The 19,931-nt window shown below is 51.5% G+C and overlaps 1 protein-coding gene across 6 annotated transcripts in view; it reads right to left on the bottom strand.

The window, feature by feature from the left end:
• Nucleotides 1-2,561: 2,561 nt before the first annotated feature.
• TTLL11 (tubulin tyrosine ligase like 11) overlaps nucleotides 2,562-19,931 on the bottom strand; it is a 255,910-nt gene continuing 238,540 nt past the window's right edge. For all 6 annotated transcript variants that reach the window (XM_082467860.1, XM_082467861.1, XM_082467865.1 and 3 more), the window contains one exon: nucleotides 2,562-4,365. In XM_082467860.1, coding sequence (XP_082323986.1) covers nucleotides 4,073-4,365 — 293 coding nt within the window. In that variant the 3' untranslated portion in view covers nucleotides 2,562-4,072. The remainder of the gene's footprint in view (nucleotides 4,366-19,931) is intronic.

Below are 19,931 nucleotides of genomic sequence, written 5' to 3'. Positions count from 1 at the left end.
CGCCATGACACCACAGCACAAGTGTGATAACAAAGGACTTTCCGGGTTCTCACAAGTAGAAGGAGGGGGAGGTTCACGGTTGGGGGGATGGCAGTGGGGACACTTGAGCTGGGCCTTGAAAGATAAGTAAGTTTCCACTGGACAGAGGGAGGGCCCAGCAGAGGGGACAGCAAAGGCGGGAGAGCACGGAGCAGATCCGGGCCCCGTGGCCCTCCCACGGGGGTGGGAACCGGCACATTCTCTCCCGAGTGGTAGCAACAGACACAAAGGGGCTGTTGGGAGGGAGCACAGAGGCAGCTCCTGAGGGCTGGGGGCTGAGCGTGGATTTAGGGTGGAAAGGCAGGAGGGGATTGGGTCACGAGGGGACTTGAATGCCGGGCCAGGGAGCCTGGGCTTTACCTGGGAAGAGAGAGGGTTGACTGAACTGGGGGGTTGTGCGCTCACCTCTGTGGTCCTCAGAGTCCTCCCTGGGCTGATAGGGACAGAAGATGGTTGAGGGGGTTAAGAGGCAGAAGACTGATGCAGTGCAGCCAAGAGATGATGGGGTCTGAGCTGGGAGAGTGGATGGAGGACAAAGAAGAGGGACCCAGGAGTTTGGGGATGGAGGCTCCTGTCTCCAGGAGGCCCTGCCTCCGCACATGGGGAGGGGCCTGTTGGGACCAGCACTGCCAACAGATGCACCGAATCCAAATCGCCTTTACAAGCCCCGTTCTGACCAGGCTGTGGGGACAGAGCTCCTGACCGTAACAGCAGAGAAGCCAAGCACATCCCCTGGGAGGCAGGAAGGAGGGGAGCAGGCAAGGCCAGCACTGAAGGGGGAAGGATGCTTTCCGGGTACACCAGAAGGGGCACGGCAGGCACGGCAGGAGAGGACGGAGGCGGGCAGTGGCCCGGGGATGCACGCAGCCCAAGCTGGAACGGACCGAGCCTGATCTCATCCGTTCATTGAAGCCACTCTGGGTGCCGGCCCTGCAGGCACTCAGCCGGTGAACTGTGACAGGGTCGGTGTGGCTGGACTGTGTGTGGGGGCACCAGCAGGAGGGGGAGGAAGGGCAGGAGAGGACGGGGGAGGAGAGGCCGGGATGGAGCCCGAGGGCCCTTCTCAGGGATGGGCTGACCCCATGGGCAGAGCACAGGGACCCAGATCCCCACGGAGCATCTCTCTTCCAGGAGGAAGGAAACCCCTGCTTTTGCGATCACTTCAATTACACCCTACACAACGAGCAGCCAATTACCAAAGGGGATAAACCCAGTGGGACTTCCTATTAGGCACGAAGCGGCGGGGGAAGTCTCCTCTCACTCACTCTAATAATGGAGCAGCCCCTGATTCTTCCTGCTCAACGGCGTTGAGAAAATAGGGCCCGCTCTGTCACTGACTGGCCTCCTGTAAAATGGCAGCCTCGTTTCCCCAGTGCTCACCGAGGGCCGTGGGGCTTCTCAGGCCCTGTCTGCCCTGGAGGGACTCCTTCTAGACAGTGACCCTGGGGGGGGGCCACCCAGCAACCTGCCTCCAGATGACACACCAGGGGTGGGAAGAGAACGGTCCTCATCCTGGGAGCTGATGTTCACATATCACCCCAAACAATGTGGCTGGAATTCAGCCTATTGATACATTTTTTTTTTTTCTAAAAAATTCAGTGTGCTTGGTTGGTTTGGAACCTGATGATCGCACCCCATTCTGGCAAGTGAATGCTTTCGGGAAATCAACTTCAAGAAATGGTATAAAGTTAGAACTTTGTCTAAAAGACGCTTTGCTGCACCCAGCTGCTAACAAGCGTGCAGGGTTACATGTACTTGGGTTGTTCGCTGTGCCATCCATTCGCGCGGCTACCGGGCCCGGGAGAGTGCACAGGCTCTTCTAACTCATTTCCTCTCAGTGGACCGTTTAGGAACACTGATGGCCCCAGCCCATGACACCAGATGCTGTGACAGTGTGCAGAGCCCTGGGGGACCCCGGGCAGCCCCAGAGCAGGGAGGACCCACCAGTGGTCTGTGTTTGGAGCTGGATTCACACTCACCCGGGGACACAGAGGGGATGGGGCTCTGGAGTCGACCGACAGACCTGGACCAAGGCCTGACTTACCACGTGGCCTCCCAGGCCTTGTTTTCCCTCTGAAAATGGGAACAGCGTCACGAAACTGCCCCAGATGACTGGAAAACGGGCTGATGGCACCTCTAATGCCCATTGGGTTCCTCCTGCCCCTCCCACCTTTGGAAGGGAGGCCACCTGGCTTGCTTTTTGCTGGGAAAACAGAGATGTTTATTTTCTTTATAGAAAGACAGAGTCTCCTGTCACCTAACAGCCCAGCATGGGCTCTGCAGGGCTCGGGTAATGCTGGGGCCCTCTGGGCTGGGGAAGGGCTGTGGCCTTGGGTCTGCCCTGGGTCCCCAGGAGCAGGAGGGGAGAGGCAGCGGGATGGGGGCATTGCATGGGAGCCACCCTGCCGGGGGCAGGCAGGCTTTACTGCTTGAGAGAATGGGCTTCTGGGCGGGAGGAAGGTCAGGCAAGGGTTAACAGAGCCCCACTCCCCCAAAATAACTTGCCAACAGTTGGAGGGATCTTGGATGAACAACTTTCCCTTTGGGTTGAAAAATATTCCTAGGAGGGTGATTCCAAGCCATTCATTTCAACACTTTTTGAGTACCTACGACGTACCAGGCTCTATGCTGGACCTTGAGGCAACTGCTCCCACCGGTTGGGGTGAAGGGCACTGGGATCAGAGACAGGGAAGGATGTGAGGAGGAAGAAGAAGAGAAAAGCAGAAGGAAGACGTCTGTGCTGGTCTAGGACACACCTCTGCCACCAATGACTTTCCCCCTGGCCCTACATTTGTGAGCATTTTCTGAGTCCTACTGTGTGCCAGGCACCATGCTAATTAATGCCTTCAAAGACCCTTCATCCTCCTCACTCAGAGCCTGATGGTCAGCTCCGTCCAGGGCCCCCAGGGTCCTATAACGAGGACCCTCTGGAAAGGGCCACATTAACCCCAAATCCAACAACACTCTGGAGACCTTGGCTGTACAAGGGCAGTCTCTTGTCTGCCTGTGGTCAGCAGGTCCTGGACCCTGACTTGCCTGGGGCCATTTTCCAAAATGCTACCTTTGGCTGCCTCTGAATCTTCCCCTCTGAGCGGGGGCTGCCTGGGGACACGGAGGGAGACAGGGAAAGGGTCTCGTGGATGCGAGAGCACGGCTCCCCTCTGCCCGGCTCCTGACATCAAGCCCCCGCTCACTCTGATCCTTACGCAGGTCTGACTTTCCTTCCCTCTGAAGCCCCCTCCTCCCCTCCAGGGCACCCTGCACACTCTGGGCACACTTGGTGATCGCCCCACCCATGGAGGGCTCCAATCACAGGCCACGTGACTGGGGGGACTCCTGCTTCGGGGTCAAGGTCAAACAAATGGATCTCAGAGGCTCCTGCCAGCTCTGAGACTTCAGGAGCCTTCCTCAGTTACCTCTTAGTTAACCATATCTTAATGAATAACACATGGAACACTGCAGCAACAGGCAAGCTCATGAAATCAACGAGGTCGGTCTGTTAACCACACCCACGTAGCACATGATTGCGGTGGGAGAGTCGCGCAGGCCTCCTGGGTGTTTCCACTTCATTTTCACAGAATGGGTGGTAGGAGATACACATGATGTCCCTGGGCTCTAACCGTATTCTCTTCGGGCGGGGCCTCAGCAGACCCCAGGCTCGGCTGCCTCAAGTTCTTTCTTCTCCGCAGCTCTCCGTCTTGGGGTTGTTGGTGCCCCCTTTCCCAAACCCAGCGGTTTTATCCCCGGCTGTGGCTTCCCATGAGCCCAGAATAGAAGAGGCCATCTGTCACGTTTTGGATATCATATGTCCGCTGATGGCTCGCAAGCAGGTGGGCCACCAAGAGGTGCTGGGAGGAGGGCGGTTGAGAATCAGGCAGCCTCTGCAAGTGCAGCTTAGCAGAACACGGAGACGATTAGGGGGAATCTCAGGTGGGAATTCTCAGCATCCTGCCATCTCTCCCCCCGGCAGGAAGCCTGGGGGTCTCTTGGGCTCGGAAGGGCTCAGTCTTCTTCTGGGAGGACACAGCAGCCCTCAGGACAGAGCGTGTCTGGAATGGGAGAGCTTGAGGGCACCGTTTGTGCAGGGCGGGGGACGGCCCTCAGCCAGCTGGGCTGCGGGGGTGGCCTCCTGCGGGGTGCCACTGTGAGGGGGCCGGCCCCCCGATGTGGCGCTCCGGCCGCACACCAGGCGCTTTTCGTCCAGCAGGGACAGGTGGTATTCACACAGGTCAATCAGCGAGGCTACCTGCTCGTGGCGTGGCAGCATCTTGAACTTCCTCTGGGCCAGGTAAAAGAAAGCCTCCACGAAGGCCTGCAGGCACATCCCTGTGGGTGAGAGACTGGGGTTAGTGGGGTGTGTGTGTGTGTGTGTGTGTGTGTGTGTGTGTGTGTGTGTGTGCAGAGGTGGCTCGGCACGCTGCCCCGGGAAGACCCGACTCCAACCACCAGGCTCTCTCCCCACCGCTGTTTCATTCCGGAAACGAAACAGGGCTGACAGCGTGCCTGCCATGCGGAAGTCTAGCTGGGTGTTTGCAACCACTTGCAGATTCAACCCTTAAGCAACCCTGTGAAGAAGGTTCAATGAACCCTGTTTTACAGATGGGGAAATTGAGTCTCAGAGAAGTGGAGAGACCTAGGCAAAGCCCAGCGGGTAGATAGCGGTGGGGCTGGGATTTAAACCTAGCCCAAAGCCTTATCCCTCTGCACCACCATCAGATGTTCCCATTAAAACCCATCGCACTGCTTTTATAATAAGGGAAAGGGGTATGAAGATGAGCCCAGTCTGATGGCAATGTTCTGTATCCTCATAGGGGTGACATTTACATGAGTGTGTGCATTTGTCAAAAGCTGCAAGTTATATTACCTTAAGATTGGTGCATTTTGCTATATGTAAATTTTACCTCAAAAAGTAAAATATACCTGACCCCTTCTCTACCCAAAACTATATTCTGGAAGGTATTAACAAGAGTCCCCATTATGCCCCTGGAATGTTCTTCTCCTACTTTGCCTCATAAACTCCTACTCATCCTTGGGATCTCAGCTGAAAATCACTTACTCAGCTAAACTTCCCCTGAGGCCCAGATTACATACAGCTCCTGGTTCAGGCTTCTGGCACTTTTTCTTTGTCGCACCTTTGGTGGCTAGTTCAGGGTTTATTTGTGTGGTTCTTTAACAATCTCTATCTTCCCTCTGGACTGCGGGCTCCATCTCACCTCAGTGCCCCCGGTGCCAGGTCCCCAGCAGGCGCTCAGTATAGAGGGACAGACTACACGAGTGAATGAATGAATGAATGAATGAGTCGGTGCTAGGTGCTTCACAGACATGCCTTTTCGAGGTCATTATTATGATGCCTCATTTTACAGATGAGGAAACTAACAATCAGAGATGCCGAGCAACTTCCCTAAGGTCATAGAGCCAGAGAATTGTGGCCTGGAAATTCAAACTCTGACTCCCAGTTCTTTTAACTATGTTGTGCTGCATGAAAGGTTCTGAGTCTTCCCAATGTCGTAGTTAAAATGAACCCCGTGATCCACATTCATGGGATTCCATGGGCTTCTTGGGAAAGGTGGCTCTAAGGCATACCAAATGCCACACAGCATTCTGGATGAGGCCAGTCCCTACTCCACTAATACACACCTTCCCAGTGGCCTTGTTTCCCGGCTCAGACGTGCTAGTTGCCTGCTCTGTCACTGCAGGCAGAAGCCTGGCCTGGGGTTTGTAAATACTGGATATGGACCTTGGGATCTGAGAGATCTTTTTGCGTCGGAAACTTGAGCTGAGCAAAGTTGTTTTTTCTTAATCTTCTTCTAAGTCCATCAAAGCTTTTTTGCTTAGCTTCTCTTGACTCCAGACGTTCTGCACGTCCCCTGCTTGGTCTTGACAGGCGTTGATAAAGAGAACAGTAACCCTTTTAATGTAAACAGAGGCCTGGTGCGGAAAGAGACACAGGGGAATGGAGGCCTCAGTCTACAATCAGGAGACAGACGTTTCCTAATCACCGACTCTGGGCCAGGGCTCTCCTAGGCTGTGCGTGCATGTGTGTGTGTGTGTGTGTGTGTGTTACAGTCGGTGGGAGGATCTGGTACACACAGGGTGAAGAGGCCAGGATCTAAAGCCCGAGAAACGCAGTGCAGTCCCAGCCCCCAGCTTCCCAACTGTGTGATCTCGAGAGCACCGCTACTCCAAGTGTGGTCGACCGACGGGTGCTGAGTCCAGGAACTGCGTGTCCCTGGTCCCTGACAAGCTAAGGAGCTCCGGCCAGAATGTAAATCACCCTCCTCATCAATCACATTGCTTAGTTCAGCTGGCAGTACTTTGTAGCAAGTCTTTCTCTTTATAAAGGAAGCCACATGCATTTACATGCTGGCTCAAGTCTCTTATCCAGGACTGTAAGGAACAGTTCGTGACCGCAAGTGTCAGTAGCTCTGGGGTCTACACCCCCTTCCCCGGCTTTAATGTCACCACGATCTTGTCAAAATGCAGATTCTGAGGTGGGGCCCGAGACCCTGCATTTCTGACAAGCTTCCCAGTGGTACCCAGGCTGCTGGTCTACACTCTGAATAGTGAGAATTGAGCACCTTTTCTCAACAAACACTCGTTTCCTTCCCTTAATTGGAGGCAGGCTGTGATTAGAGCTATAACGCACTGAAAAAATACAATGAAGACCTTTTTTGGAGGAAAAAACATGGCTAAATCACCTGGAAGAAGACATTCTAAAATGAGAAATGGGATTTAACGTGTTATACTTGGTTTTCTTTTTGCTTGTCTGCATTTTCTGATTTTCTATAGTAAACATGTGCAATTAAAAAATATGCAATGGGAAATTCTAGAGAGTAGAAAGAGGTGATGCAGGGGCAGCTGCTTTTAATTATGAACCCTTTGCTACTATTTGAATTTGAAGTCATTACTTTGAAAAAATGCAATGCAAACTTTCTGCATATGTGTTCTACTTTGACAAAAGTTATATATATGTATATTATATATATGTATGTCATATATATACATATATATGTATGTTATATATATGTATGTTATATATATACGTATATATATATATATATATATATGTGGGGATGCAGGGGAGTGGACATCACTGACTCGTGCGTGGGTCACGTACACTGCGCCTGGTGCTCTGATCCTCACTACAACTCCCATTGTGCAGATGAGAAAACTGAGGCCCAGAGAGATGAAATAACTTGCCCTCAGGTCACACACTGGTAAGTGGCAGGGCTGGGGTTTGAACCCAGGCCTCAGGCACCGCTGATTCTGTTGAGAATCCCCTGGAGGGCTTGTTGGAATACAGACTGCGGCCTCACCCCCAGAGTTCCTAGTTCTGAAGGTCTGAGGTACGGCCTGAAAACCTGCACTTCGAACACGTCCCCAGGTGGTAACGAGGCTGCTGGTCAGGACCCCACTTTGAGAACCCGTCCCCTCCCCACCTCCTCCCACTGCTGAGTTCAGTCTGTTCTTTCTCCACTGCCAAAGACCATCTGCAAAAAGGGGCCTGCTTGCAAAAGGGCCTGCCCCCGAACTGCGAGAAGCTTGACTTTGGGCTAAAAATGCCTTTTAAGACACTCTGATTGAAAGCAGACTCAATCAGTTATTTTTAAAAGACTAATGATGGAGCTGGAAAAGCATGAACTTGTTCCAACTTTGCATTACGTCCTCTCTTGGTTTCTGAGAAACCGCACTTCCCCGGTTTCTTGCAGCGTCATCACTTAACCGCTAAGGGGGGCAGAGCTCCGTTGCCCTCTGCGAGGCCCTGCCCTTCTCTGTCTGTACTGATGGAGTCTAGACCTGAAAGGTTCTAGCGGGCCAGGCCACAAGGGCCCTGCAGACCAAGGTGGGACTTCGAATTTCCTGCGGAGGAAGATGGGTGGCCACTGGGAAGTTTCGAAGTGACACGGTCAGGGTGGCTGCCGCATTGACAGCAGGTGGCAGGGGCACATGAGAAAGAAAGCGGGGAGACCCATTAGGGGGCTAACTGTGCTGGTCCAGGCGAGGGCTGACAGTGGCTCGGACCAGACGGCAGTGGTGGAGGTGGTGAGGGATGATGAGGTTCTGAATAGAGTCTGGGGGTCACGCTTGTGGCTCTGTGGGCTGCCGACGGGGTGGATGCGGGTGTGAGGGCGAGTCAGGAGTCCTCATGAAAGAGGGACACAAACAGCAGGCTGAGGGACTGGCCTTCCCCTCAAGGCCCGGGGTTTTCAAACACTTTACGCATAAAATTGCCTGGGGACCTTGCCAGAAATGCAGGTTCCTGTTCCCGTCCCCTGGGGATTGTCTGTTGGTGATGAGGCCCTAGCTACTACACTTGTAACTGCAGCTCTGGGGATTCGACCCACGAGGGTGATCAGGAAGCTTGGGAATGAACACTCCCTCTTGGCCATCTCTCGAAGGGCTCTTGAGGAGACAGTGCAGTAAAGAAGTTAAGAGCATGGTCTTTGAGAAACATAGCGCTGGGCAATCAAGAACTTTTGGGGACGCACAGAACAAGCTTTCTCCTCTGCGATCCCACTGCCCCCCTCTCTCCCTCATCTTCATCTGTTTGGGTTGCCAAGTACCGTAACAAAACACCATAGCTGGAGTGGCTCAAACGACAGCTCTCACAGCTCTGGAGGCAGGAAGTCCGAGATCAGGGTGCCAGCGTGGTTCGGTTCTGGTGAGGGCTCTCCTCCTGGCTTGCAGACAGCTGCCTTCTTGCTGTGCCTTCATATGGCAGAGAGAGAGAGCCAGCTCTCTGGTGTTTCTTCTTATAAGGACACCAGTCCTATTGGATCAGGGCCCCACCCTTATGACCTCATTTAACCTTAATTACTTCCTCAGAGGCCCCATCTCCAAATACAGTCACACTGAGGGTTTTAGTGTTCCAACATATGAATTGGGGTTTAGTCCATAGCACCCTGGTCCATAGCTTGGTTCTGCTGCAGTGCACCCAGTACTTGGGATGCTCACCTACCATTTACCAAGTCTCTGAGATTACTTGAGCTATTTTGGAAAGGTGTAAGAGACCCCACCCCTCTTCCCTGCTCCTCCACCAGCCCTGCCAGAACACTCCTCACAGCTCTGATGCAGAGTTGGAAGCGTCTCTTTGGTAACATTGCTTCAGTGACCCATTACAGTAAAAGGGATGAAAGGAAACAATAGCACTTCATATTCATTGAGCCCTCATTATGTGCAAGCCCTGGGCTAAGGGATGCCTTTGCGTTATTTAACTGAATGAATCTCTCAGAAATCTCATGAAGCAAGTGTTACCATCAATCCCGTTTCATATTCAAGAGACTTGTCAAAGTCATATAGCTGGTAAGGTGGCTGACCCTAGGACCATTCTCATAACTTCTTTACTCTGCTGCTGCTTCAAGAGCCTTCAAAGAGATGGCCAAGTCGGGGTGTTACTTCCAGTCACTTAGAAGGAAGAAACGATGCTGCCTTGCAGTGAATGAGGGAGAGAGCCCCCCCATCTCTGCTGGATGTCAGCAAGAAGGTGCAGTCCCCTCTGCCAGGCTTTGCAAACAGGCTTTCCCCACCTGCCCCCTGTGCCTGAAGATAAGCTGCTGAGTGTTTTTCGAAACTTCATTTGAATTGATGGATCTCACCGGAGAAAGCAGCCTTCAAAACATTCCAGTGTAGCCATCCACGTGGCTCTCACGGAGGCTGCCACCTGGATATTGGGATGCAGCCCCTGACAGACTGTGGCCTCATTCTGTCAATCAGCCTGCTGAGGGTGGGCCCACGGGCTCCTGGCCCCAAGCCCGCTCCCCTCCATGCCCAGGGAGGGGACCTTGCACGCAGGACTTAATGACAGCGCTGGTGGCTGCTCTCCGATAATCCCACCATCTACTCTGGGGCTTAAGGATGGAAACGAGAATAACACCTTCCGTGTGCAGAGCACTTGCCAATTTCCAAAGAATATCTGTTTTCTTGTCTGGTTCTCGGAGTAATGTTCAGAAGAGGACATTATTACAAGGATTCCCCACTTATAGTTGAGACCCAGAAAGGCCGAGTGGCTTGTCAAGGTCCCCCTAAGTGGATGAGGCAGCATTTAAACCCTACCTGACTCTCAAACCCACAGTTCTCTTTCCAACACCGCATTCTTTCTTAACATCTGACATTTATGTATTATTTTATAGTTTATAGAGCACGTTTGCACATATGATATAATTAAATCCAAATCATTGTCGACAGCCAGGGATATTACCCCAGACTGAATATGAGATTTTTTTTTTTTTCCTCTCAAAAATACCTGTGCTTCCTTGCTAGTACTTCTATTTCAAAAACTGGTGTGCTGGGCTAGGACAGCTACTCGCCGATTCCTTCTCTCGCCCTAACCTTTAAATCTCTTTCTCATTATTCACCTGGAATAGATGTTTCTGTCTCATAGGGAAATTTTAAGCACATAAGTATACAAGATTCCTGTCTGGAATCGTTGATGGGAAATCAAGTTGAGTGACCTTGACCTGAATTAGTTTAGTGGTTCCTATCTGTGAAGCGGAATGTTCCCCACAAGCGCTATGTGACGGCTGCACCAACTCCGAGGTGCTTAATCACAAGGATCTGTCTTCTCTCCGTTTTGGGGCTGCCTTGCAGCCTCTTCCTGATCTGCGGCTGCACGGTCCCCGCAGGCATTACCACGGTCCCTCCAGGCCTGGGGCTGGGGTCTCAAAGGGCTCCACTGCAGGAGATGAAACCTGGGCAGTTCCTGTGAGATGGCTTTTGGCTCCGTGGAGTAGTGACTGATGGGCTGGTCTCAGTTCCAGCTCTGCTGCATACTAGCTGTCTAGTCTTTCGGGAGCCATTTCGCCTCTGGAGGGCTTGGTTTCGTCATCTGTAAAGAGTGGCTTTTACAAGGCATCACCCAGCAAAAGCCCAATACAGTGCTTAAAAAATACCAGTCATCTCCCCACTTTGATGTCTGCCCTCTCACCTCCCGCTGCCTGGAGTGCTATCATAACGCTGGTTTCATTTTCTTCTTTTATTGTAATAGCTGACCGTGTGTCTCCACACTAGGCTGTTGTGAGGCCGGGGAGTCTTCGCCCCCATCTCCAGCCATCACAGAGCAGGCTTTCAAAAAGCGTTTGTGGAAATCAATGAACCGATTGACTGGGGTTACAGGGGGAAAAGTCCTGCAAGGGGTGTTAGAGGACCTGGACTCTCACGTGGTCTGTGCCCTCCGCACAGCGTGGCTTTGAGCCAGTCACTCCCCCTCTCCGGGCCTCACTTTCCCCTTCTGTAAAATGGGCAGAGGACTGGACCGTTTCTCAGGATTCCAGAAGCATTAGGAGGGATGGTGGCTTCTGAATGTTTTAAAAATGATACTAATTAGAATCACAAACCACATTTATCGAGGATGCTCTGCCCGCCAGGACTCACGCTGTGCGTTTTCCCCAAACGCGCAACCCTGAGAGGCTGGTGCTGCTGATGTTCATTCACACTGTGCAGACGAGAGGAGTGACTTGCCACTTGCCCAAGGTCACACTTCCCATGCCCAAGGTTGCACCGTTGGGAGTGGTGGCGCTGGGCCCCCCACTGCTGCCCGACACCACCTCTCCCCAAACCAGATGGAAACCTTTCAAGGCCCACCCTTTAAGGGACAGAAGGGATGGCCTTGCTCCTGCCTCTCCGCATGGCTGGGGAACAGAAGTTGCACGTGCGCAGTCATTGTATCTAAACATTACAGCAACAGGTCACCATCACCTTTGTCCTTGGCTGGATGGAAAAATTACCAAGTGTCAGGAACGAACCATAAATAGGCCTTAGAGAAAAATCACTGCCCCCAGATGCCCGCGGCACCCAAATAACAAACACAACCAAAGATGAAAGCGGCTATTCCATCATTTCATTAATCACAGGTCATGCCACTGGCCGGTGCAGAGCGGCTGGTAGGTCCGGCTCCAGTCCCAGCCAGTGTCACCCCTGATTCCACCATGACAAGGATGCAAGCTCCTGAGTCATTGTCTGGGGAGACAGGCTACAGGGCTGGTGACCACTTCCTGCACCTCCTTTGTGCTATTCTAGACATTTCTTGTGGGATTAATGGCTCCAACGGACCTTCTGAGGTTCAACACTCAACCCTCAGCAAGTGGTCACAATCTCTCGCTTGGAAAGGACTTCAGAGGTCACACAATCCAGGCCCTTACAGGATCATAACACCACTCAGTAGGAAGAAGTAATAAGAGTAGCTGGCATGCAGCACACACGTTGTATGTACCAGGCACCGCGGTGAGCTCTTTCTAAGGCGCCTCTCGCCTCATCCTCAAAACAGGTGCATTTCTGACCCCCATTTCACCCTTTGGTTTTTCACCTGTGTTTAGGGACATAGCGAAGCTTTGCTTTTGTCTTGGGCTGTTTATTAGTTGGACACTACAGGCTTCTGGGGTGCGGGGAGGTAAAGACATTCACCCGGAGCCCCACAGACTGGAGGCGGCGGTGGGGTTGTGAGCCCAGCTCTGTGAATCTGCCCTCCCGGCCCCAGGTTCACTCAGAGAGGCAGGGAAGGAGCCACAAGTCACAGGTCAGCAGGAACAGCATGGTTTCTGGTACTGTCTCTCTGGCTTCCTGTAGTTTCCCCATGAGGTGCTGAGCTGAGCATGCCCGCCCTGACATTGCTGACGGTGGTCATCTAGCCCCTCACTTGGCCACATCCAGTGATGGGGTCTCATCACCTCCCCAGGAGGCCCATTCTCACTGTGTGCTCTCTGCCTCTGAGCTGAAATATGCAAAGCTTCCCCACTGGCCTCACTTTTTCAGAGAGCAAACCTAGCTCTTCTTCCCCACGATGGCCTTGCTCTGAGAGGATTTGCAAGGCGGCAACCAGAGCAATTCACTTCCACAGACTTTTGCTGACCACCCATCAGGTGGATACAGAGCCCAGCAAGCCCTTATCCCTCATCTGATGGAAGGGAGGGAGGAGTGGGGAGGGGAGAGAGGGGGCGGAACCGGGAGTAGGTAGGGTTAGAAGGCAAAGGAAGAAGCAGATGACTGACTGGGAGAGGCAGGAATGCTGCAGAGCCTAAGGGAAAAGCAGCAGGTGGGCTGGCATCAGTGTCCAGTGCCCCCAAGATCATCAGGGTCTCGCCTTCTCCTGAATCGCGCTCACTGGCCAGCAAATGCACCCGGTCTTGCATTAAAAGGCTGCCTCGACATCGCATACGTGAGTCACCTTTCTATCTCTACTTCTTGCTAGCCAAACTTCCCAAAGGGATGGTGGCGCAGGCGCTGTCTCCACAGCCTTCCCTCTGACATCTCAGGTGGCTGTTCCCTATCTCGCCACCAAGCTGCTCTCGCTAAATGGCTGGCCACCTTCCCTTCCCCTCATCTTAGCTGGCTCTCTGCATTTGTCCACGTGGAAGCTCCCTCCTTGAATACTCTCTCCCCAGCTTTTCTTGGTCTCGCTAGGAACTCCCGGCTCAGGCTCTCCTGTCCTCTGCTGGCTTTGCTCTGCTCTCCTGGGTATTGGGGTCCTGCAGGGCTCTCCACCTGGGCTCAGCTTCTCCCTCTCCTTGTCATTCACTCCCTAGGCTTTAAATATCCTCTGTGAATCAATGCCATCGAATCGTTCTTTCCAGGCCCCACTGCTTTTTTGCCACTGGGGTGTCTCATTAGCATCTCAAAGAGCCTGTTAGAAATGGATCTCCGGGCCTTCCTTTCCCGATTCTGCTTTCCTGACGTCCTACCCATTTAAATAAATTATATCTCCACCCTCCTAGTTGTTCCTGCCAGAAGTCTGAGAGCCACTGTTGAAACTCCTCTCCCACAGTCCCTGCCTCCCCCCAACACCCCAAGAACTTTACACCCTGCACCCACCCCCACCATCCCCCCAACCCCCGAGCCTGCAAGGCCACAGCTCCCCTGGACCCCCATGAAGCCTCCCACTGGTCTCCGCACTTCCAACACCGCATCCAGAGTGACCTTTTAGAAACACGAGTCAAGCCGCGTATTCCCCTGCTTTAAGCTCTTCAGAACAAATCTACATCCTTAACGTGCTGTGAGCACGCGGTAAGATCCAGGTAAGATCCAGCCCCTGCCTGCCTCTGCGGCTGGGCTGCCCCTCGAGCCGGCGGCTCACCCCTCTGCCCGAACGCCCTTTCCCTCAGCCTCTCCCTGGTTGCCACTTAGATCTCGGCTCCAATGTTACTTTTCCTGACAGATCTCCCTGACCCACCTCCCAATATATATTAGGTCTTCTCTGCTATCCTCCTTAAAACTTAGTCATCTTATTTCCCAGAACTAATCACAACATTTAATTACGTGTTTACTTCTGTATTTCTGAGTTTAATGTCTGTCTGTCTCTGCTACCGTGCTGTCCACGGCGTGGGGCCTTGGGGGGGGGGTCTATCCTATTGGTCACTGCACCTGCTGTCACCAACCGTGCCTGGCAGGTGGTAGGTGCTCACAGGCCATTAGTTGACTAACTGAATGAAATCTATAGGCATAAAGATACGGAAGCCACAGATGAATGGATAAAGAAGATGTGGTGTATATATTTACAATGGAATATTACTCAGCCATAAAAAAGTGAAAATTTTGCCATTTGCAGCAACATGGATGGACTTGGAGGGCATTATGCTAAGTGAAATAAGTCAGACCGAGAAAGACAAATACTGCCTGATGTCACTTATATGGGGAATCTAACAAATACAACAAATTAGTGAATACAGTATAACAAAAAAGGAGCAGACTCACAGATACAGAGAACAAACTAGTGGTCACCAGTGGGGGCAGGGCGGGGAGGCAATATAGGGATGGGGGAGTAGGAGGTACAAACTATTGGGTGTAAGATAGGCTCAAGGGTGGATTGTACAACATGGGGAACATATCCAATTTTGAAATAACTGTAAATGAAAAGTAATCTTTAAAATTGTAAAAATTGTTTAATTTAAAAATTTTAATTAAAAAAAAGAAAAGAAATCTATAGGCGTAGCGCAGGATACACAGTAGGTGTTTGGTAAGTGTCAGTCTTCTCCTCCCTTCCCACTGCTTGGGTCACTGATGTTATGAGCATGCTTTCAGCATCCACTTACGGCAGAAGGAACCCAGGCTTTACATCACACGTGTCTAAGGTCAAATCCACGGTCTGCCTCTTACATGGCGCTAGGTGACCTTGGCTCATTCACTTCACTTCTGGGAGCCTCATTTTCTACCTACCCTGTGTGGCTCTTAGATGGGTTCAGTGAGAGAATTTAGATGTAAGGGGCCCGGCCTGGTACATGGAAGAAACCCCATAAATCTGAGCTTCTTTTTCTTTCCTTCTTCCTTCCTTCCTTCCTTCCTTCCTTCCTTCCTTCCTTCCTTCCTTCCTTCCTTCCTTTCTTTCTTTCTCCCTCCCTCCCCACCTCCCTCCATCCTTCCCTCCTTCCCTCCCTCCCTCCCTTCCTTTCTCTCTCTCTCTTTCTTTCTTTCTTTTTTTTGCCGCACCATGCACCTTGTGGGATCTTAGTTCCCCCACCGGGGATTGAACCCGGGCCACAGCAGTGAAAGGGTTGAGTCCTAACCACTGGACCACCAGGCAATTCCCAAGAGTGTCTTTCTTTATTATCTTTAGGTAATCAGAGAGGCCATCCCTGGCAGATAAACAGTCTGCTGCCCTGGAGGGCAGAGGCTCAGAATCTTCATCTCATTGTAGTAGTTCTTTGTTTCCAGAAAATAGGTAATTCGGGGGAAGTTAGGCTGCCCTAACTCACCCACCAAATGCAGCCCTCTTCCCTGCTCCCCATATTTGCCCTCCAGTTAACTGGCTGCACCTTCTAGAAGACCAGAGTCAGGAGCCTTGGCGGTGGCGGGGCGCCTGTCCTCGAGAAGAGGCCCCTCTGAAGAGCTCTGAGGAGCCGGCCTGTCACTTGGAGAGGTGATGGGAGGCAGATGAGTGTCAAAAATAAGACAGAGAAGTGGGTTTCAACTTGACTTATATTAAGAATGTCACTTTAGAGCACAAATGAGAGATAAGAGAAATGCTCTTTTATGTGGGAGTTTATTTTTGTCACTTTGTCAGAGAGAAATTGCAGCCCTGAGGGCACTGGAGCTGTACAGAATTACCCAAAACATTAACATGCAAATTGCCTTCTTTAGAGAAGGTAATTTTATTAGTGCACGAAAATATTTCTGTCACTGTACTCACGCTTGGGAACGGTGCTGTTTGGGGGCCAGTTGGGGCCACTGCAAATGGAGAATTAGGGAGAGTCCTGAACCTGGTTAGGATTCTATTACCTCCTCTTCTTGAGACCACGCCTAGGACACGCTGCAGTGTTGCAGCTGGTTACCGTGGGTGTACCTAGTGTAGATGGCAAGTGACTTGTTCAAGATCATACAGCATCCATGGCAGAAGAAGAGGTAGAGCTGAGGTCGTGCGCCCTGTGTTTTAGGTAACCAGGCGGTCAACAGGGGATCATTAGGGGTCTTGGAAGTAGCCACTCCGAGAATAAGAAGCGGTGACATTCCATCCAAGCACTCATTCATTCATTCACTCACTCACTCATTCGTTCACCAAGGTTTCACTGTGCTAGGCCCTGGGCCCCAGATATGAATCAGGCACGGGCATCAGTATCCACGGGGGCAGGTGGGAAGGGGACACAGAAAGACACAAACACTTATAATCCAGTGAGCTAAGACCTGCGGTGGGGGGGTGCCTAGAACCGACAACACAGAAGACAGTGTGACTGGCAGGGCGAGGGGCCTGGAAGCTTCACGAAGGAGGGTCTTGCATGTGGGCATTGCCCAGGCAGTCAGGCAGGGAGGTAAGCACGAGCAGAGGCACGGAAGGAAGCACGTTGGTCTGGTCCATGTGGAGTAGCGTGTGTAGCGGCCGCACAGGGTGTGTGGGAGGAGAGCGGGTCTGGCACGGGGGGCCGGGGTTGCAGAGGATGGAGAGGAGGTTGGCCGGGCCCATTTCACAGGCTAAAGAGCTCAGATTTTATCCTGCCGGTGGCAAGCATCCCTGCCAGGTCTGTGCAGAACAGAACCACGTTCCCTTGAGACTTCAGGAGGGAGGGGGTTCCCCAGGCCCTGGAGAGCCAAAATGACAGAAGGTTGCATGAGGCTGAGCTTATATAAGGCTTGCTCCTCCCTCCAGACGTGATCAGCGGGGAAGTGTGGGCAGAGACAACCACCTGCTACCACGAAGAAAGCACCTCAGTCATGTAAGGTCTCACCGAACACTTCAGGAGCGCACCTTTCCCAGGAGGCTGCTATCCCTCACCCTGAGTTGATTGGCAGCTACATCATGTGACCGTGGTGGGGCTCGGGTAAGTGCTTCCACCGCCCCAGGAGCTGTCTTTTAAGAAAGTTGAAGGGAAAATGTGGCCATTTCAAGCACACAGAGAGCTATTGTGGAGATTCTGAGCCGGCACACTCCACCTCAGGGTTTCTCAACCTTGACGCTTTTCAGATTTGGGGCCAGAAAATTCTATGTTGGCGGAGGGGGGAGTGTCCTATGCATTACAGGATGTTTAAAGCATCTCTGACCTCTACCCACTAGATGCCAATAGCAACATCCCTCTTTCCTTCCCCAGTTGTGACAACAAAAAATGTCTCCAGGCATGCCCAAATGTCCCCAGGGACAAATACGTAAAGAGGACTTCCAGTTTCAGCTCTGACACATAAAGAGCTTGGAAGTCATCACTCCCATCCTCACAATAAGAACAAAAGATGAGCAAACTGGAAATCGATGGTTTTTCTTACATCCGTCAGAGAAATAAGGTCACAGGGCAAACTGTCACCCTAAAAACTGGACAGACAAGTGAATATGGAGAATCACAGCTGAGATCAGCTTACTGGGAGCAGAAGTTGCTAGAGCCAGTAACTGGTAGAAACACTTAACTGGTGATTCAAGAATTGCTGGAGGCTGACTGCGGACTAGATTGAGAGTTAGAAATTCCTGGGGGCTGAGTTTTAGGGGGTCCCCCACACTTTACCTCCAGAACCCAACCAGGTTCTCAAGGTGATTATAGGAGAAAAATCCCTCTTGCTTCAGGCAGGGATGAGGGGAAGGTAATCATTTTGAAATATGCCCAGAGTGTTCTCCATAACAAAGGCCTGCCCTCAAGGGGAACTGCTTTACCAGAGGCTTATCTGAGCTGAGGGAAGGGCAATTAGAAAACTGCAGGCTCTCTCTTCCTGGAAAGACAACTAACTGCAGGCTCTCTCTTCCTTCTTTCTCACATAAGGAAAGAAAAAAAAAAGGCTAAGAAACACTTCTGAACATCTCAGTCCAAGTACTCAAGCCCACTAAGAGACTGAGATTTAACCATAAGATTATCAAATGCTTTCTCTCCCCAGCAAATTACCACATCAACAGGGCTCCAATATTACAACAGTGGATACAACCGAGAGCAGCAAAACAATTTAAGAAGGATTGTTTAAGGAAACCCAAAGACAATTGGGGGTTGAAAATAAAACCAAGGAAGCTGAAGCCTCTGGTACCTACAGCTGCAGCAAACATTAAATACAGCCCAGCTTCCAGCCAGGTTAACATAAAACCTCACACTTAAAGCCTGATTGCCTCAGTTCTTAGTACCTGATATATCATGTCCAGCTTTCAACCCAAAATTACAAGACCTGCTAAAAGATGAGAAAAAACCATGGTCTGAAGAGACAAAGTAAGCATCAAAATCAGACTCAGATGTGAAACAGATGTTGGAATTATCTGACAGAGAATTAAAAATAATGATGATTAATATATTAAGGGCTCTGATGGAAAAAGTAGGCAACATTCAAGAACAGATGGGCAATGTAAGGAGAGAGATGGATACTCTAAGAAAGAATCAAAAGGAAATGCTAGAAATTAAAAACACCATAACAGAAATGAAGAAAGCTCTCAATGGGCTCAGAAATAGACTAGACATAGCTAAGGGAAGAATCAGTGAGCCTGAAGATATGTCAATAGGAATGTCACAAACTTGAAACTGAGCAGGACCCTGTGGGGCCCCTGGGCATGGAAGCATTTCTGTCCCCTGTTTCTTGTTTGTAGGGAATAGACTCCACGACCTTCTCTGAGTCCCAAAGGGCAGATTCAAACAGTTGTTAATCAGGGAAGGGAGGGGATGCAGAGACACGGGAGGAGCAGCCGAGAAACAGTAGTGCAGCCTTGGGGCAGGGTCCTCATTCTGCCTCAAGGGATACACACAACAATATATTTAACCTCTTCTGCAGAACTAAAACCCCCACCAAATGGAAGATGCTAACTACTTGATGGAGCTTTCTTCAGAGAAGATCAGGGGACCAGCTGAGGCCAGATTAAAGGAATCACAGAAGCTCATCAGGAAATCACCTGAGGCCACATTAAAGGAATACAGGCCCTGCACACACACAGATCCTTATCAGCAACGCTGCCCTTGAACTATTGCTATACAACTCCTCACCAAATTCCCCCATGTTGGGACACACAGTTTTTCAGGGCAAAAGCCCACTGTATCTCCCTTTGCCTGGCAAAACAATAAAGCTATTCTTTTCTACTTCATCCAAAACTCTGTCTCCAAGATTTGGTTCAGCACCAGTGCACAGAGGTCGAGTTTTCAACACCAAACTGAAATGAGAAGAGAAAAATGAATGAAAAAAAGAAAACCCAAACCTGAGGGACTTCTCTGGTGGCACAGTGGTTAAGAATCCGCCTGCCAATGCAGGGCACATGGGTTCAAGCCCTGGTCTGGGAAGATCCCACGTGCCGCGGAGCAACAAAGCCCGTGCACCACAACTCCTGAGCCTGCGCTCTAAAGCCCGCGAGCCACAACTAGAGCCCGTGTGCCACAACTACTGAAGCCTGCGCGCCTACAGCCCGTGCTCTACAACAATAGAAGTCACCACAATGAGAAGCCCATGCACTGCAATGAAGAGTAGCCCCCACCCACCGCAACTAGAGAAAGCCCACGCACAGCAACGAGGACCCCATGCAGCCAAAAATA

This window comes from Balaenoptera physalus, assembly GCF_965194825.1.
Source record: "Balaenoptera physalus genome assembly, chromosome: 7".
NCBI classification, from domain to species: domain Eukaryota; kingdom Metazoa; phylum Chordata; class Mammalia; order Artiodactyla; family Balaenopteridae; genus Balaenoptera; species Balaenoptera physalus.
This window is presented reverse-complemented; position numbering and strand designations above follow the sequence as displayed.